The sequence below is a fragment of the Primulina huaijiensis genome, chromosome 2 (genome assembly GCF_012295235.1).
Source record: "Primulina huaijiensis isolate GDHJ02 chromosome 2, ASM1229523v2, whole genome shotgun sequence".
Lineage (NCBI taxonomy): Eukaryota > Viridiplantae > Streptophyta > Magnoliopsida > Lamiales > Gesneriaceae > Primulina > Primulina huaijiensis.
Genome location: NC_133307.1, coordinates 27,208,407 through 27,225,232, shown reverse-complemented (window position 1 = coordinate 27,225,232; position 16,826 = coordinate 27,208,407). Strand labels below are relative to the sequence as shown.

The 16,826-nt window shown below is 31.1% G+C and overlaps 2 protein-coding genes across 2 annotated transcripts; both read right to left on the bottom strand.

Annotated features, from left to right (window-relative positions):
* Nucleotides 1–947: 947 nt before the first annotated feature.
* On the bottom strand, nucleotides 948–3,243 carry LOC140971175 (zinc finger protein JACKDAW-like). The gene is made up of 3 exons (XM_073433295.1): nucleotides 2,675–3,243; nucleotides 2,173–2,572; nucleotides 948–2,018 (listed from the first exon to the last, which is right to left on the bottom strand). Exons 1-3 carry the CDS (start codon nucleotides 2,808–2,810, stop codon nucleotides 1,100–1,102), a joined length of 1,455 nt encoding a protein of 484 aa, XP_073289396.1. The 5' UTR covers nucleotides 2,811–3,243; the 3' UTR covers nucleotides 948–1,099.
* Nucleotides 3,244–12,234: 8,991 nt separating this feature from the next.
* Nucleotides 12,235–15,735, bottom strand: LOC140971174 (syntaxin-71). Its single transcript, XM_073433294.1, has 9 exons — nucleotides 15,456–15,735; nucleotides 15,245–15,370; nucleotides 13,932–14,094; nucleotides 13,713–13,798; nucleotides 13,543–13,611; nucleotides 13,416–13,460; nucleotides 12,855–12,917; nucleotides 12,671–12,747; nucleotides 12,235–12,432 (listed from the first exon to the last, which is right to left on the bottom strand). The coding sequence occupies exons 1-9, from the start codon at nucleotides 15,606–15,608 to the stop codon at nucleotides 12,417–12,419; spliced, it is 798 nt and encodes a 265-aa protein (XP_073289395.1). The 5' UTR covers nucleotides 15,609–15,735; the 3' UTR covers nucleotides 12,235–12,416.
* Nucleotides 15,736–16,826: the final 1,091 nt, after the last annotated feature.

Here is a 16,826-nt window from a genome sequence, read left to right as displayed (position 1 = left end):
GTCATAAGTATATATTATATTATTATTATTATTAAATGTTTTACCTAAACATTCTGCTCTAATTCCAAGGTCATGCAGTATTGTTAACGTTGACAAGGCGTCGCCCCACTTTCTGAAACCAACAGTCAACCAATAATATATCATAATTCATCGGCCAGCTCACCAGAGAATTCAAGAAAAGCAGCCAGCATGCATGCAGGAATATAATGAATGATGAATTTAAAAGGTGCAAATAATTGATACTATTATTATTATTAATTAATTAATTAATTAATTCGTGATGTGTGTGTGTGTGTGTGTATAATACTGCATTTTTAGTGCAACAATATCGGCTCGAGTTCAGTCGGAAAATGATGTGACGCAGCCGTCAGAACGATGAAGATTAACATTCTCGAAACGTTTGCTTGAATCCAAAAAGTGTACTATGCCATATTTATGATACGAAATTATAAATTGTACGTAAAAATCGAAAATTGTCTCAGGAATGTGATTTCCCTGCTAGACCTAAGCAGATAGGGAGATACAATTGGAATGGAGTTCTGCATTTCCTGAGTTTATATATTTATTACAGAAACAGAAATTATAAGTAAGATTGGAAAATGATAAAACCTTAGTCGTGTATCTTTCAGTTTTCAATTAATCGGGAGTTCTGTGTCAATTCTTCGTCAAGTCGAGAAAAGAACAAAAATTGAAAAATATACAATTATAGTAGATTAAAACTGAAATCGACTACATAAAAAATAACCAAAATTGTAAAAATGTAAATATATAGAACCAGATTTGCAAATTTACCTATTTACAAATACAAATCTGATTGAAAAATCATCCAAAATTAACTACGACTTACATTATATATGCAGTACCCCATCAAAAAACTTTTCACAGAAAACTTGTTTCCATTAGATTGGTTCTCTCTGCTTGATATTGCACATGTAACACTGCATACCTAATGATGAAAATGTTGATTTTATGAAGAAACGAAGAAGATCAAATACACTGAATGAACTGCCAGTTCTAGATAAGGCAACAATGGTCACATTTATTGTATAATAGTACACAAACAAAGAAGAAAATATTGTAACAAACAAAATTAAACAAACTATAATTCATCTATTGATTTGCCAGTGAACTGGCTGAGTCCCACCGGTGAACTCATCGAAACAAATTTCTCCAGCTCAGGTGAGAAAAAGGGGTCGCCGCCGCCGCCGCCTCTTCCCATGCCAAGAAAATCCCTCGTTAAACCATTCTGATCCACCACTCCATGCAACCCGCTAGTAGTTTGAATCATGTCCGGTTGTTTGCCGAAAACCTGGTGCAATTCGCTTCTGTTCTGAGTGAAAGGATTGCTGAAAAATAGTGCATTGGTGGAAGAAGATGAAGGAGAAGAAGTATTCATCAGTACGCCGACGGTGTTGCCAAAAAATGTAGGGTTGCTTTTAGTTGACCCCATTTGCGCCGCCTTCTGTAGCAGCGCTGTGGCGGACATCGGAGCCGACGACGAAGATTTTGGACCAGCGTGGTGCATTTGATTCTCGGAGCTGTAAAGAGGTGACACTGAATCAGCCAATATCGTGTTACTCGTATTCGTATCTGCATTCCCCTTGCTCAAAAACGTCTCCTCCTTCAAGCTTTGCGACTGAGGCAAAGGCGAGAGAGACAGATTTCCGTATCCGAACAAATTGTTGGATCCCATTTGCATCATTTCAGGGAACGGGGTCGAATTCGAAGGAATGAAAAGGCTTGAATTCGGAGTATTCCTCTGATGATCCAACCATAGCGGTAGTCTTGACTTGTGTTGACTATCGTGATTGTCCCCTAGAATGGAGTTTCCGGCCCCGAAAATTGATCCAAAACCGGTCCCGAGATGAGAAATACTAGGCTGGAGGTTCATCAAATTCCCATTCAAACTATGCTCATTTCTGAAGTTCAGATTGTTTGTTCCTATAGTTGTGATATTTCTTGCACTTTCCTCGGCTAAGGCATCACAAAAAGCTCTGTGTGTGATGAAACTATCTCTCCTGCAATAAAGGAGAAGTAAAGAACACTGTTTTCCAACAGTAATTGCCTAATCATTTGCTCGCAATAAATTTTGAAACTGTAAAAGTGCATTAATTAAGGCAGCATTAAATTCTTGCCACAAATATTCCCAAACAAGAAAGATGAATTAAATACCTGGAAAAAAGTGTGCCACAGTCGCACTTATACTCCCTAGTCCCACAAGTCTTGGAGTGAGCTTTCCAATCCGACTGAACCGCATACTTCTTGGAGCATTTCTCGCATTTCCACTTCTTCTCGCCATGTTTTCTGCTGTAGTGCTTCTTAACGCCTGTTAAATCTCCTAGTGCTCGCGCCGGGTCGTGGTGGACACAGGTTTTCTCCGGGCAGATGTACACCTTTTTCCTGATTTGGTCCTTGTTTGCTCTTTGCTTCAGCTTCCATGGAAGATTGTGGCCCCTTCTGTGGAGCTGAAGATTCTGGTCTCTCTGGAAACCTTTGTTGCAGATTTCGCAGATGAATCTGTTCTTGGTCATGAGTGTCCCCGGCGAGAGAGCGATGACTTCTGCATCTGGATCTGTTAAATAATCCAATTCTAAATTATGTATCGCATAAAGTGAGAAAACAAATAAAACCTATTATAGATTACGTTTCTAGAAGAAGTGGACACGAATCTTACCAGGTGTTCCCGGTAGATTTCTTCTCTTCTTGGCCGAAGGGTTGGTTGAGCTGTATTTAGGGTTAGGGTTTTGCTCTTGTTCTTGAGGGAAGACTTTGGTTGAAGAAATAGGAATAGAAAACACATCACCGGACATGATTCAAGGACGATAATGAACACCAAGATTTAAATTTTCTCACAGACACGCACACACACAAGTAAAGTAAGAACAAAGAAAAAAAAAGATTTGGAGGAAGCTACAGTACAAAAGAAACAAGAAAACTTTTCTCCAAATACAGACAGATGAATCTTTAGCAGCAGAGAAATTAATAATACTCCAATCTCAGAAAGAAAACACGCAAAAACTTCGAATCCCAGAAATAAAACAACTCAAGTTGGGATTAATATTCCTAACAGAGAGGATCTGGTGAAGGGCTAGAACCAATATTATTTCAAGAGAAAAAAAAAAAACCAAAAAATCCATCTAATTAATGATCGATAAAGAGAATATTTCCTCTCTTTTTTCTAACCACCACTGCTATATGTACAAGAACTCTGTTGTTTCTATTCTCTCTTCGAAATTAAGCTTTATTTAGCCTTCAAGAAAACAAATTCACTTTTAATTTCGAAAAACGGTGAGCCATAGATTTTGGGTGAATGGGGGCCACACCCGGTTCTCTGCATTTATGTATTTGTACGTATTCATTGGCCTTATGCTGCTTGTAAGTACCTAGAATATATAGTTCTGTGTGCATGTCATCTGTCTTTACCGCCTATAATATAATTACAACTAATATTTAACAATATTTTCCTTTTTCTTTTTTTTTTTTAAAGAAAAGAGTGTAATCATGTTTGCGATTTCTTGGGTTTCGATTCGAGTTTTCTCTATAATTTTTTTTTAATAATTGACTTCTTTTATTAATGTGTGTAGATTAGGGAAACAAAAGAAATTTGAGTTATTGCAAGTAAGATCTTAGGTTTGAGTCTAGCTTATCAACGAAATGTCGGGATCTCTTGGATATTAATTCAAGAGTAGGTCTCTTGTGAGACGGTCTCACGAATCTTTATCTGTGAGACGGGTCAATTCTACCGATATTCACAATAAAAATTAATACTATTAGCATAACAAGTAATATTTTTCATGGATGACCCAAATAAGAGATCTGTCTAACAAAATACGACCTGTGAGACCGTTTCACACAAGTTTTTGCCTTAATTCAACATACTTGTGCTAAAAATTTGACATTGTAGAGATCAAATTGCAAGAAACAAAATTATAAACATCGAAATTTCGATATTTTATTCTTATATGTACGTACCACTTCAAAAAAATTATGCCCTATTTTAAATATTTATACATATGATTTTAAATGTTTTGAGATAAAAAAAAAAAAAAAACTAATGGAAATTAGCTTTAATTTTCGATTCTGAAAAAAGAAACTAATAAAAAGGCCTAGCATTTTCGAAATGACTTTAAAGGGTAGTCACTTGACTTCACTTTACGGATCAATGAATTCGTTAAAGATTTGCTCTATATATACAATTTGACGCAAAGAAAAACCTTAAATTGACTTAATCTTACATTGAATTATGGCACATTTTTCAAAATATATATTACAAGGACTATCAACAAATTGATTTGTGTTATCGAATGAGATTTTTCTATGTTACATCACCACACATCCATATTTTATAGACGGGAACTCGTCGCCACTATTCTTACAAGGTTTGGAACATTATTTTACAATAAATTTTAAATTTTTTCACCACCTGAATGATATAATCGAGAGAAACTTAATTTAGATTTCGACTTTCGAGCATCAAGACCATAAAAAAGGTTGTGCTCTAAGGTCAAATGGGGGAATGATTTAAGGCTAGCTAGCTTTGACAAGCTAGGGGCTATGTGCATGTGTTGATTTATTTTATATCTCGATTTAAGAATTTTTTTTAATTTAAAATTGATGATTAAATATAATTGAAATACGTTTATATATATATACAGTGACTAGCTACTTTTAGTTATCACGTGAATAGGACCTAAAAGATGGGTAAAAAGATCCCAAAAAAACACCATCGCGTTTCTAAAAAGTGTGCCAACTTTACTGCTCGTGCGATCGTACGTAACATCCTCACAAGACAGACCAACTAAAAAAATACGTGTATAAAAACGTATATATTCACATATATTATAGATTTATATATAATTATTTTACGAGTTTAATTAAAGGGAGAATCCAAACTCAAAATGTTAATTTTTATAGATAAAATAATTAAACTTATTATTAATTAACCACTTTTATGATAACTTGTGGAGCTTGCATGGAATCGTAATATTACTTTATCGATATTACTTTATCGAACATCTTGTATGATAAGATGTAGACGTATCTAATCTTTGTCAAAATAATTTTTCATGTATAATCTCTTTTTATTTTTTTTAATTTATGAATTCGATTTTTTTTTTTAAAAAAAAATGAATTGTACTATGCGTAGGATCGAAGATGCTAATAATTGAATATATTACATAATTATATACTTTTAAATATATGAAAACATTTAAAAATTAGTGATATCGTATTATTAAACTTTTTGTCAAATAAAAATTGAATATCTAAATTTGAGGACAAAATAAGGATAGGAAAATTACTTTTTTTTGGTCCAGTTTCTTTACCCTTTTTTGTTTTTGGTGAATAATTTGTCAATTTTTTATTTCGGTACATTTCATATTCGGCTATTTTGTTCATTCTCCACCGGAGTTGCCTATTTTCACCGGAAAATGCAGACAAGGGCAATGGCTGAAGCTGATGTAGCTGAAAAATAGGATTTTTTAAAAAAATTTTGGTCCAATAACTTATCATTTTTCGGTTCAAGTCCACTAAATTTTCAATTTTTTGTGGTACTACAATAACTTCTAAATTTCAATTATTTTGGTCCATCTAACTCCATAATGTTAATTTTTTTGTCAAAAAACTTGATTAGACAATGGCTAAAGTTAAAAAAAATTTGAAAATTTATTGATTTTGAAAAGAAACTAATTTATTTGGAAGCAACTTAACATAAAAAATTCGAACAAATCAAATAAAATTTACAAGTTTTATGCATTCACCATAATAATTCAATGATTGTGACAACAAAATGTGTTTTAACAATTATATAAACAACGTTTTTTTTTTTTGAGTGAAAAATGAACTTTTCAGTTGTAGATGGATCAAAATAGTTGAAATTCAGAAGTTATTATATCAAGACCAAAAACTGAAAAGTTAGTGGACCAAAACAAATAAAAGTAACAAATTACTGGACAAAAAAATATTTTCCCTATTAAATGGCGTCCTAGTTGATAAAAAGACAAGAAATGCCCAATTGTTTAGCCACATCAACTTCAGCCACCACCTCATCATTTTTTTTTTGCGACAGAAATTACCAACTCTATAGGAGAAAATGAAGCGAAATAGCCTAATTTGAAAATATAATGTACCGAAATAAAAAATTGACAAGTTATCTGACCTAAAACAAATAACGATAAAGAAACTGGACAAAAAAAAAGTATTTTCCCTCAAGGATATCATTGGAAAATTCAATTATAGAAAAAGAAGTCTTGTTTTATCATTATTTAACGAATTATTTATATAAGTGATTTAATTATAATTATAATAATGTAAATTAAATACAAGTATATTAACAAAAATTCGATCTGGCGCAAATAATAAAAATTGTAGGAATATATTTGAGATAGTTTTTTGAATTTTGTGTTCATAATCAAAATGTCTCAAATTATTAATTCATTTGTCTAAAATAGCAAGTGTAATAATAATAGGATTTGCTTTTAAAATATTTAATTATGATTACTATAGTGTACACTACAAATAGTGTTGTTTGTCAGAAATGACGCAATTCCCGATGGGATATTATAGATATTATGAATGTATGTATATAATTGAGGGAACCCGTGAGCCACAGGGGACCCCCTCGGGTGTGTGTCTGTCTGTGACGCAGCAAACTCATCATTGGTGTTGTGGCTCCACTTACTCTTTCATGCATACTAATCAAATTTTTTTAAGAAAATATTGTATATTATTTTGGTACTATTTCATTGAATTATAAAGAAATTTCAAGACTAATCCATCTTTAAATCAAATCTTGTCTTTTATCTTTTTTTAAAAAGAATAGTTTTCGTATTCATCATGCATTTGCTCAGCCCTCAATTATTATAATTGAATCTCTGTTACTTTCTTATATATACGAGATAAACTTCATATTAACAAAACAGTCTGCAAACCACATTAGCATGACAAACGATAATTGTTAAACTATATGCGATAAGACGTGTTGATAAAAAGAATTATACTCTTGACTGTTAGTGAATTGTTCACTCATTTTATTAACTCAGGCATTTCCGCGGACATTATAACTTTTACATCCCTATTTTTTATATATATAAACAAGCATGTTTACTCATTTACAAGGAGTTTTATGTCTGATTTGTAAAAATAAGGGATTTTAAATTCACATTGATTTTACGCAAAGAATTTTATGTCTTTTTTAAATAATAATAATAATAAAAGATGTCGATGCAGTTTGCCCAAAAACTTACTCTATTTCTTACTATACTAATTAAATTTAGATTGTAGATACTAATTAATTCTTATTACATTTCCAATTACACCCTCATTCGGAGGCCATAATCAAATCACAATTCATGTCGTTCCTCCCTCTTCACAACCCATTTGAGAAATAATTAACAATTCTCTTTTTCTTAACTAAAAATAAAATACAATTATGTATACAATTAAGAGCTTATTTGAAACATTTTATTTTAGCAATAGCTATGGTAATAAGGAGATATAATTTTCATTTTCTTAGCCAAGGGCAGACCCAATAACTTTTGTGAGAGTGAGATGGGACAAGGTTAGAGATGACAACTTTCCACACGGGTTTGAGGCTCCGCAGGGAAAACTCGAAACGAGGACGAGTATCCCCGATTTTTTTGTATTTTGGTTAGGGTTCGAAAGTAGTTCGAGACGGATATGCGATTACTATCCCGATCACCGAACCCACCCCGAAAGTAATACTTATAATAAAATAATATTATTATTAATATTAATATTATCACTAATAATTATAAATAATAGTAATTTTTTGTTTGAGAAAATATCTGAACCTGCCTTCGTCTTGCACAAGGTCTTAATCCAGTATTTGTTTTAGATTTTTTTCAACAAAGTATCAATATAGCGTCGAAAAATGATAATTTGACAGCATAAAATAATGACTTGGTGCCAAAAAATTTCGACTTGGTGCAGCACATTGCTTATGTGTTTTAACTAAATCGTATTTTTAACTAAAAAATATAATATTATAAATTTTATAAAATTTATTTTAAAAAAAAACCTGACTTGATATGATATTTATATCAATCATATTTTTCATACAAAAAGCTACCAAAATTTCAATTTGTGAAAACTCTTTCACCAAAACGTTGGAAAACATAACGAAGGAGGCATCAATAATTCTTAAGTTTTATAAAATAATTTTACGTTCTATAAATTATAGTATAAAATGCAACGTACTCTCCATGGTAGCTAGATATAAATTGGGGCAAATTAAATAAATATATAAAATTAAACAACTTCGAGGAGAATAAATTAAATCTGTGAACATCCCAGAATTGAGTCAAGGGAGTGGTTAAGACAAGTAAGGTTATTTAAATTATTTTAGAAAGTGTCGTTTATATATTTCAAAAAATTACATATGTAATGTTACTTTGAGTTACATCGGACTTCCTCACCAAGTATTTAAATTTAAAAAGCAAGATTAAGCGGTGATCAAGTGATATTAAGTATTAATGAATTTATATAAAATTTAAAACACAAAGATTTGGTAAAAAAACTGATTAAAATTACGGTCGACTAATTTTTTTTTTTTTTTGTGTTGGGGAGAAAAATGTTATAATTGGAGCTAGCTCGAACCAGATATTCGTCTCGAATTTGAGATTTTTAGTGTCAGATGAGCTATAACTATCGGCTGATTAACAATAATACATAAGAAGGAAGTTGTATAAAAGTTAAAACACGAGGATTTGCCAAAAAAAAAAGAGGCAAATATTAAAACTATATATGGCTGACCACATTAACTACTAACAAAGTTAAAACACGAGATAATTAAATTAAAATTATATTTAAATATGTTTTTCATCCTTAAACTTTGACCAATATATTTTATGATTTTCAGAATCTTGCCCACCCGTTAAGTCAGCCAACGGGAGTAGTTCTTTTTCAAAACCACAATTTTTTTGTATAGCAATCTTTTTTTAATAAATAATAATAATAATAATCACATTTCTTTAAAAAAAATTATATAACTAATTAATAATCTGTTTACAATAAATTACTGACATCAAAACCAAGTGGTCCATCCTTCGATATAATTTATTATATAAAAATTGAAATTTATTATAATTACTCTACTCCAATATATATATTATTTTAAATAATAAAGTACATCCGCAAAATAATATAGAAATTAACTGCTTTTGGCTTTATGCCCTTGGATCTTACTACAAAATGAATTATTCTCTCTTCCATACCCCACCACTCAACCCCTCTCTCTATCTTGATAATTTTGAATATATCGATTTATATATAAATAAATAGATTAATTGTTTATTTTGTAGAACTATTACCATTATAAATTATAATTATTCCTAATAAAAAATAAATACATAATATTTTGTAATATAAATGACGAATAATTAAAATTTATTTAGTTTGACTACTTCACAGTTTTGCTATTATTTTTTCTTAGAATTAAATTTTAGTACTTCAAGTTGTTTTAATTCATAACAAATTGAAACTTGAAACATGTAGCTAGGTAATAGCAACCTTTTGAAGAATTAATTCTTTCAAATAGACTATTATCTTGATATCACGTTTATCTATATATATGTGAGATAAGTCAACCCAACTCATACCTATTATAAAAAATATTACTTTTTTTTAAAATTTTTACATAAAAAAATTATATTTTTCATGAATTGAGTTAAGTCGAAAATATGTCTCATAAAATTAATATTTGAGACGATCTCACAATATTTTGTACGTGTTAAATGCTTATATAGGTGAAATAATTAACTAAATATGATGATTTTAGTTATTTTTAAATTAATAATTTTTTATATTTTTATTAAGAGTGAATCGATCTAAAAATTAAAGATATAGCACTGCAGCACGCCCACACATTGTGGGTTGATTTATTAATAAAATAAATCACTAAAACTTTGTGTTCTAACTCTGATTTCCATGGTAGATTAAAGAACCCGTAAAGATTTTGATTTGCTTGTCCAATCACGTATGACATCACTATCATCCACTACTATCTTAATAATTATTAGTTGAAATTTCACACCCAATGAAAATGGTTTAATTATTGAAATTTTCGAGTTGATTCATATTTATAAATTCCACAATGTTCTATCAACAATTTATAAGCAAAAATTATTAATATATTGTAGATAATTATAATATAATATTTTTTAATTGATATGGTTGATATTCATGTTTACGTCCTGATCAAGCGACCTAAAAGAATTTTGGTTGTCATCATCAAGAATATAGTTTAATTCTTATGGACCGACGAGTTCTAACTTCTAAGTCGTCTTATTTAAACTGTGTCAAATTCACATTATGAAACATTTTTTTTTAAATTCTATCTCAAATTCTATTTGATTAAGATGAGATAATAAATTGAAAAATAAGATAATATACTATTTTTAAATTAAAATTAATCCAAATAATTAAATGAACAGCTTGATCGATATATAGTCAGACCTAATATATTTTGACATGGAATAATTTGAATTGCGTTGTAAACATTTACCTATGTATTGTTCTTTAATATTCTGAAACTTTTGGATGACAAACTTATATGCAGAGATGTTAAAATGAGGTAGGTCTGTCTCGTCTCACGTTAATATAAAATAGGTGGATTGTGTTGAAACTTGACAATTTCCGGATCTGCAAAAATGAAGTGCCCTGCCCGGCCTAATGGTTGCTCGGGTTGGGGGCAACGTAAAATTGACTAGATAAAGACTTGAAACCATATTCTCTCTTTTATTATCTTTTGAGTGAAAATGTATACAAGCATCAACCACTATAATATAATACTTGGTAGCCTTACTTTTGGGTTGAGAGATATTTGATATTTGGGATTTTAGTGATGAGATATTTGCGATTTGTCAACCTTTTGTATTACCTTTTGACTTATATTGAATTTCTCTTACCAACTCTATGCATGGATTAAACCAAAAGTGGAACCATATTCACTCAACACTTTACTAAATTCCGATATTTTATGGCCAAATCCATTTGTTCTGGCATTTGCACCGTATTGAAAAGTTTCACATGCAGAATTTGTAGACAGAAAAATTAGAAGCGGAGACGCCTCTTTCGCCAGTAATATATACTGGCTACTAATGCATATGTGTTGCGTGAGTATAATATTTATATACAAAAATAATAATATTTTTACATTTTAATTTTTAATTATATAGAATTAATTTAATTTGAATCAAAGGATATTGTTGGGTCACTTGATTGAAAAATTATAGAGAGAGCAAAGGGTTACAATGAGAAAATTAAGAAGAATGAAAGTGATAAAATTATAGAGATATTAATGAAATTTTGAAAAATATTTCTCCATCGGCGTCAAATATTTTCTCTAGGGTTTTGTCACTTAATAGATATCATACACAAAATAAAGAGAATATGAAATATCGTTAGGACATAAACAGTTGGCACGTCAAAGTTTTTCCTCCATTGTCCAATGGTTGTACACGGCCCACGAGGTGAAGGTAAACTTTTGGTTCATCTTTTTTTAAGTAAAAACACTGTTTTATGTACAAGGTAATACGTGGTGTGACAGTCTAAAGTAATTGTTTTCCTAAAAATAGGAGGGTGTCATTCTTATGTCCAATCACATGCACCTCCGCATCTTGTCGGACTTCTATTTAATATTCCACTAAAAAAATATCCCAAATATTTAAGTCTGCTATTTGATGAGATCAAATTTGACGATAAAACAAGATCCTAGTTCTTTCCCGAACTTCAATTTCAATTTTGGTGCTTCATATGAAATTTGAGATGCAATACAAATGTGAAACTAGTGGTCTAATTAAATGCGTCATATATCAAGTTTACGGTCGAAGCTTGAATTTGTTCGAAGTTCTAAAGATGGACAGTACAAGAAGACGTTCTCTCATGCAGCAGAGAGGGGGGCCGATTACAAAGAGCATTTCAGTGAAATCTCACTTTTGTGTCTGTTTCATTTATCCTTATGGAAGTGTGAGTAGACACTGCCCAACTTCACACAATAACATCTTAGGTGGGAAAATATTATTTTTAACAAATATATATGGATATATTTATGTTCAGAGAATTTCAAATCCACCAATTTTTAAACTTAGATAGATATAATAATAATTTTTATGCATTTGAAATACACGTAACACATGTGTCATTTTAAATCCATTATTCTAAGTACCTTAGAAAATCAAATCTCCAGTAAGCATATTCCCAACATAAAGTGACAAATTAAACGAAACGGTATCGCCTCTCCTTTAAATTCACACGCAGTATTTTGATGCAGCAATCATATTCCCAACATAAAAAACATGAATACCAAATAATTATACAAACATACATAAAGCGGCAAATCATCAGTGCAGAATAAACCAGATACATCATGCAGTTTCATCAAATAGACCTCGCAACAATTATTTCTTCAACACACTGCAAGGAAAAATTCCAGTCAGCATTAATCTCGATTAAGCATTTGAATAGCTTGCCATGACGAATATTATGAATCCCATTGTTTAGTATTTAAATTTAACTCCATAGAGATTATGTGAGCGGAATTAGTATGTAATTCTTAGATAATCGGTTAGAATTACATACTGTTAAGAAAAGAGACCAGTTTCCTATAAGTTCAGGAATCATTATATGAATAAAACAAAAATCAATAACTCACTTGTACAAATAGGCGGCAATTCCAAGAATTATACACAGTAAAATGATATCGATACAGAAATTTCGACTGGATCTCAGCTGGAAGAAAAACAAAATTTCAAGCAAGTGTACCAGTGAAAAAATTGTAGTGTAATGTGCTGATAGAATAGAGCATAACTAGAACGATAAGTTACAGATTTGGTTACCTGATTAACAGTGTCCTTCAGTCTGACATTGGTGTTTTTGAGGTCGGAGGTTGCCTTGTCTACCTGTAAAGTGTAGAGTAGTCAACAAAAGAACTTAGAACTATCTCCGACAAAGTCTCAAGGTACATCTGATCAATTTCTCAACACTTACACATGACTAGCAAGAAGTTACTACTGTCTTCTGCAAACTTTAAGTACTGCTCAGCATTGGAAAGAAAACTATAATGTTTTTATTGCAATCTAGATCTACTAAGCTAAGGTGCTAATGAAGGAGAGATCTGTCGGGTGTCGTTGTCTATATGATGATATTTTTTCTCCTTAATGGTCCTGAGATGTGCATTCATTTATTAAATGAAAAGTAGATGAGTGATTATTAACCAGAATCCTGTCTACCCTCTTCTAATGTAAGAAAATATAAAGGTTCAACAAAATGTACTACAGATAGGTAAAATACATCAAAACGTAACTAAAGCAAATAGAGAGCATGAGAGAGAAAACATGAACAAAGTACACAACTTAATCTGTGGTTAAAATATTACAGTGTTGATCATATTGACTAACCTTAGTGTCAATTTCATCCATAAGAGGAACTTGCCTATCGACTTCCTGCATAAAATAAATAATATTTCAATTTACGACCCATTAATGTTGAAGGCAAAGGAGAGGAACAGAAATTGACAAAAGAAACCTCGTTCATGTCATGAGCCATGTTTTTTAAGGTGTCCAAACCTTCAGCTATCATGTCCAATCCTTGGTCCTGTGTCATGAAGATAAGACATTGTTAGCTAGACGCTATCGATAAAAATGAATGAGCTTCACGGATAATTATAAGATATACTGCTCCGGCTGAGAACATGCCTGCCTCATTTTTCGCATTTCATACTCCTGCCTGAATTGACTTGACTCTTCAGTTTGCTGAAAGTATTCATTGTCAAACCGTCCATCTAGAATTTGAAGTTAATTGCACAGCCATGAGTGAAATAATGAACAGTACTGATACTCGTCCAAGAAAAAAAACAATAAAAAAGTTAAATACATATATAATCTAGGAAATGAACCTCGTAGAAAAGAAAAAACCTGAATCAAATTTGATATCCGAACGTGGAGGAGCTGAAGTTCCCCAACCGAAAGATGATTTAGGTGCAGGCGCAGAGCCATCTGATATGGCTTGAATCCTATCCGGTAATGCAAGGACCAAATCATTACGGGTGGTAAGTTCTTCTGTTGAAAGTCCTTTAACCTACAACAGGACAATAGTCAGTCCTGAAGTTAAGTCCAAAACAGAAACCAAGACTTGTTTACACAAGACAAAATACAGATGAAAGAACAGAAACTAAAACCAAGACAGAAAAAAAGAAAATCCAAATGGCTTGAAAACAGCAGAAAATTTGATAACAAATCAAACAGACAAGATGACAATCTAGCAAGTTCAGACAATTCTGCATGAAGCTGCTCTGACACTAATTATTCAAATCATTACAAGATGCCATGACAAAGTGTCCAAATATACCAAGAAATAGCAGCCATTCAGGTCAAATCAAGAACCACCCATCAAAATTCCCAAAGACCTACCAACATATAACCAGCTCTTCAATTCATAATCAATCTTAAAGCAAACCATAAAGCAGTTTTCTAGTTGAGAACAAGTATTCCCCTTAAAATGTTAATCTTCAAATTAGTGATGTGAAAAGAGTTCAACAGCACTTCTTTGAAATGTCATTGCCTAAATCAAGTAGAAAAAATAAGAAAGGCATCATCTATTATTATCAAGGTCTTGCCAGTCAAACAGTTAGAATCACATTTAAACAAGACGTACAGCATTTGTGCGTGAATCGCAAGCACTCTCTCTGGAACAAGCTTCTACATATATTAGGTCCTCAAAAGGTAGCGAATGCTTGCTCAATGTTCTCTTTTACTTCTTTCGAGGGAAACCATGATATATTAAAGCAAGTATCATAGTTTAGGTAACCCATAACAGATACTGCAAGCTCTAGAATAAAATACAGAAACAACATTATGGAGCCAGCATTTCCCCCAATTCTCAAGTCAAGAGTAAGTAAACAACAGTCTTGATCATCCGTCTCTGGATTATCGATTCACACAATTGTCCCACAAGCTTCAAGCTAAAATAACAACAAATAACTAAAGGCTAAACAACTGAAGTAGATACTATAAACAAATAAATGGAACTGATAACAGAACATTCGCTTCCTTTGCTAACAGATTGGAGAGGGGTTATGTGAAACTGAAGTATGATAGCGCCCATGTAGAATCAGTAGAAATAATAAATCAATGCATACAATAAAAATACTGAAAATCAGAAAGCCGATCAAGCATCCCGAAAAGTCAAATTAACGTGAATTAACAACAAACCAGAATCAACGCCAAACCTTCTTAACAGCTAATCTCTGCAACTTAGGAACCTCTTCGAACAATTTGGCCTTGGTCCTCCTAATCTCGGCATTGATGGCCACAACCGATGCTCTATTCTTCTCCGTCGAAGCTGTCTCCGCCTTCTGCCCGAATTCCAGCAAAGAAGAAACTCAAACTCAAATAAAGACTTGTAAACTAAGAAAACTGATGTAGTAAACAAAGCTCAACCTGGAGAGCAGATTCAATGTCGGACTCTACCGAAGCGTAAAGGCGAGCGAACGCATCGTCGCCGGCGACGTTGGATTCCTTGGTGGCGACGTCGTATTTGTCGTACTTTTTGCAGATCGAATCCACACGAGTCAATAGATCGATCACACTCATTTTTCGCCTCGAATTTAGCTCTTGATGAGTTTAGGTTTGAATTTGTTGGATCGCGAAAAGAGATGGGAGAGATCGACGACTCCGAGGGTTCTATTGTAAACAGGCTGGAGTTGTTTCCCTTGGAATTATTAATTAATAAATAATTAGAACTAGTTACCTAGTACATGCATTTTTTCAATTTTTTATCATTATATATCGATAAAAATTATAAGAAGATTAAATTGATATTTGAATCGTTGAAAAAAAAAAATAAAAATAAAAGTATTTGTTGAAATTTAAAAAAAATAAAAAATAAAAATGTAATATCAGTATCATATAAAGATAAAATTAAAAGAAAAAATTAGTGTCTTTTTGAGATGGTTATTATCATGTTCTCAATTTTAATAAAATAGTATAGATATTAGACTCATATTTAAATTTGAAAGAATTGACTTTCTAATTTAACTAATTATAATTAAAATCACTGCGATAAATTTAAAACTAGTATAATGTTAATCTTATTGTTATAATAATCTTATATTATTTGAAATTATATATTATATAACTCAATTAAATCACTCAACAAATTAGTTTCAATCAACTCAAGAGAATGTATCTATGGTAATATCTATTTCTAATTTTTTCAAGGCTCGTGACGGGATTCGTGCAATGTTCTTTGTGTATTTTTGGATTTCAATTAAATTATGCAAAAGTTAACACAAAATATGGGTTTAAGAAACCCACAAACAAGATATTTTAAAGTCAAAAGTCAGTAATATTTTTTTAGTAATAGCAAACACTCTATAAATGATAAGATTTGAATAAATTATTTGTTATATAAAAAAAATATAGAGCAAAATGATGCAAAATATTAAGAATGAAACTCAGTTACAGTAAATCGTATTTGATAGCTTTTGTGTAATGATAAAATATTGATAAGTAGAATCGAATTTATGAATATTGACATTCATATAATCTCTCACTCACATATTATGGAAATATCTATTTTATTTTATTAAAATTGAGGATATGATAGTAATCATTTAAGAAAGAAATCAATTTTTTGTTCCAACTTTACCCTTGATACTAATATTACACTTTTGTTTTTTTTTTAAAATTTCAACATATAATTTTTTTTATTTCAACAATTCAAATATCAATTTAGACTTTTCATAATTCTTCAAATTTTTCTTTAATTCATCGATAATGATAAAAAAATTCTATAATAACTAGTTTGAA

Coding starts and splice junctions, on each gene's coding strand:
- LOC140971175 (XM_073433295.1), bottom strand. CDS start 2,810: ATGTCCGGTGATGTGTTTTCTATTCCTATTTCTTCAACCAAAGTCTTC. Junction 2,573..2,674: donor AAATCTACCGGGAACACCTG/GTAAGATTCGTG, acceptor ATTATTTAACAG/ATCCAGATGCAGAAGTCATC. Junction 2,019..2,172: donor TGTGGCACACTTTTTTCCAG/GTATTTAATTCA, acceptor CCTTTATTGCAG/GAGAGATAGTTTCATCACAC.
- LOC140971174 (XM_073433294.1), bottom strand. CDS start 15,608: ATGAGTGTGATCGATCTATTGACTCGTGTGGATTCGATCTGCAAAAAG. Junction 12,918..13,415: donor TGGATGAAATTGACACTAAG/GTTAGTCAATAT, acceptor TACACTTTACAG/GTAGACAAGGCAACCTCCGA. Junction 12,748..12,854: donor TGAAGGACACTGTTAATCAG/GTAACCAAATCT, acceptor TTTTTCTTCCAG/CTGAGATCCAGTCGAAATTT.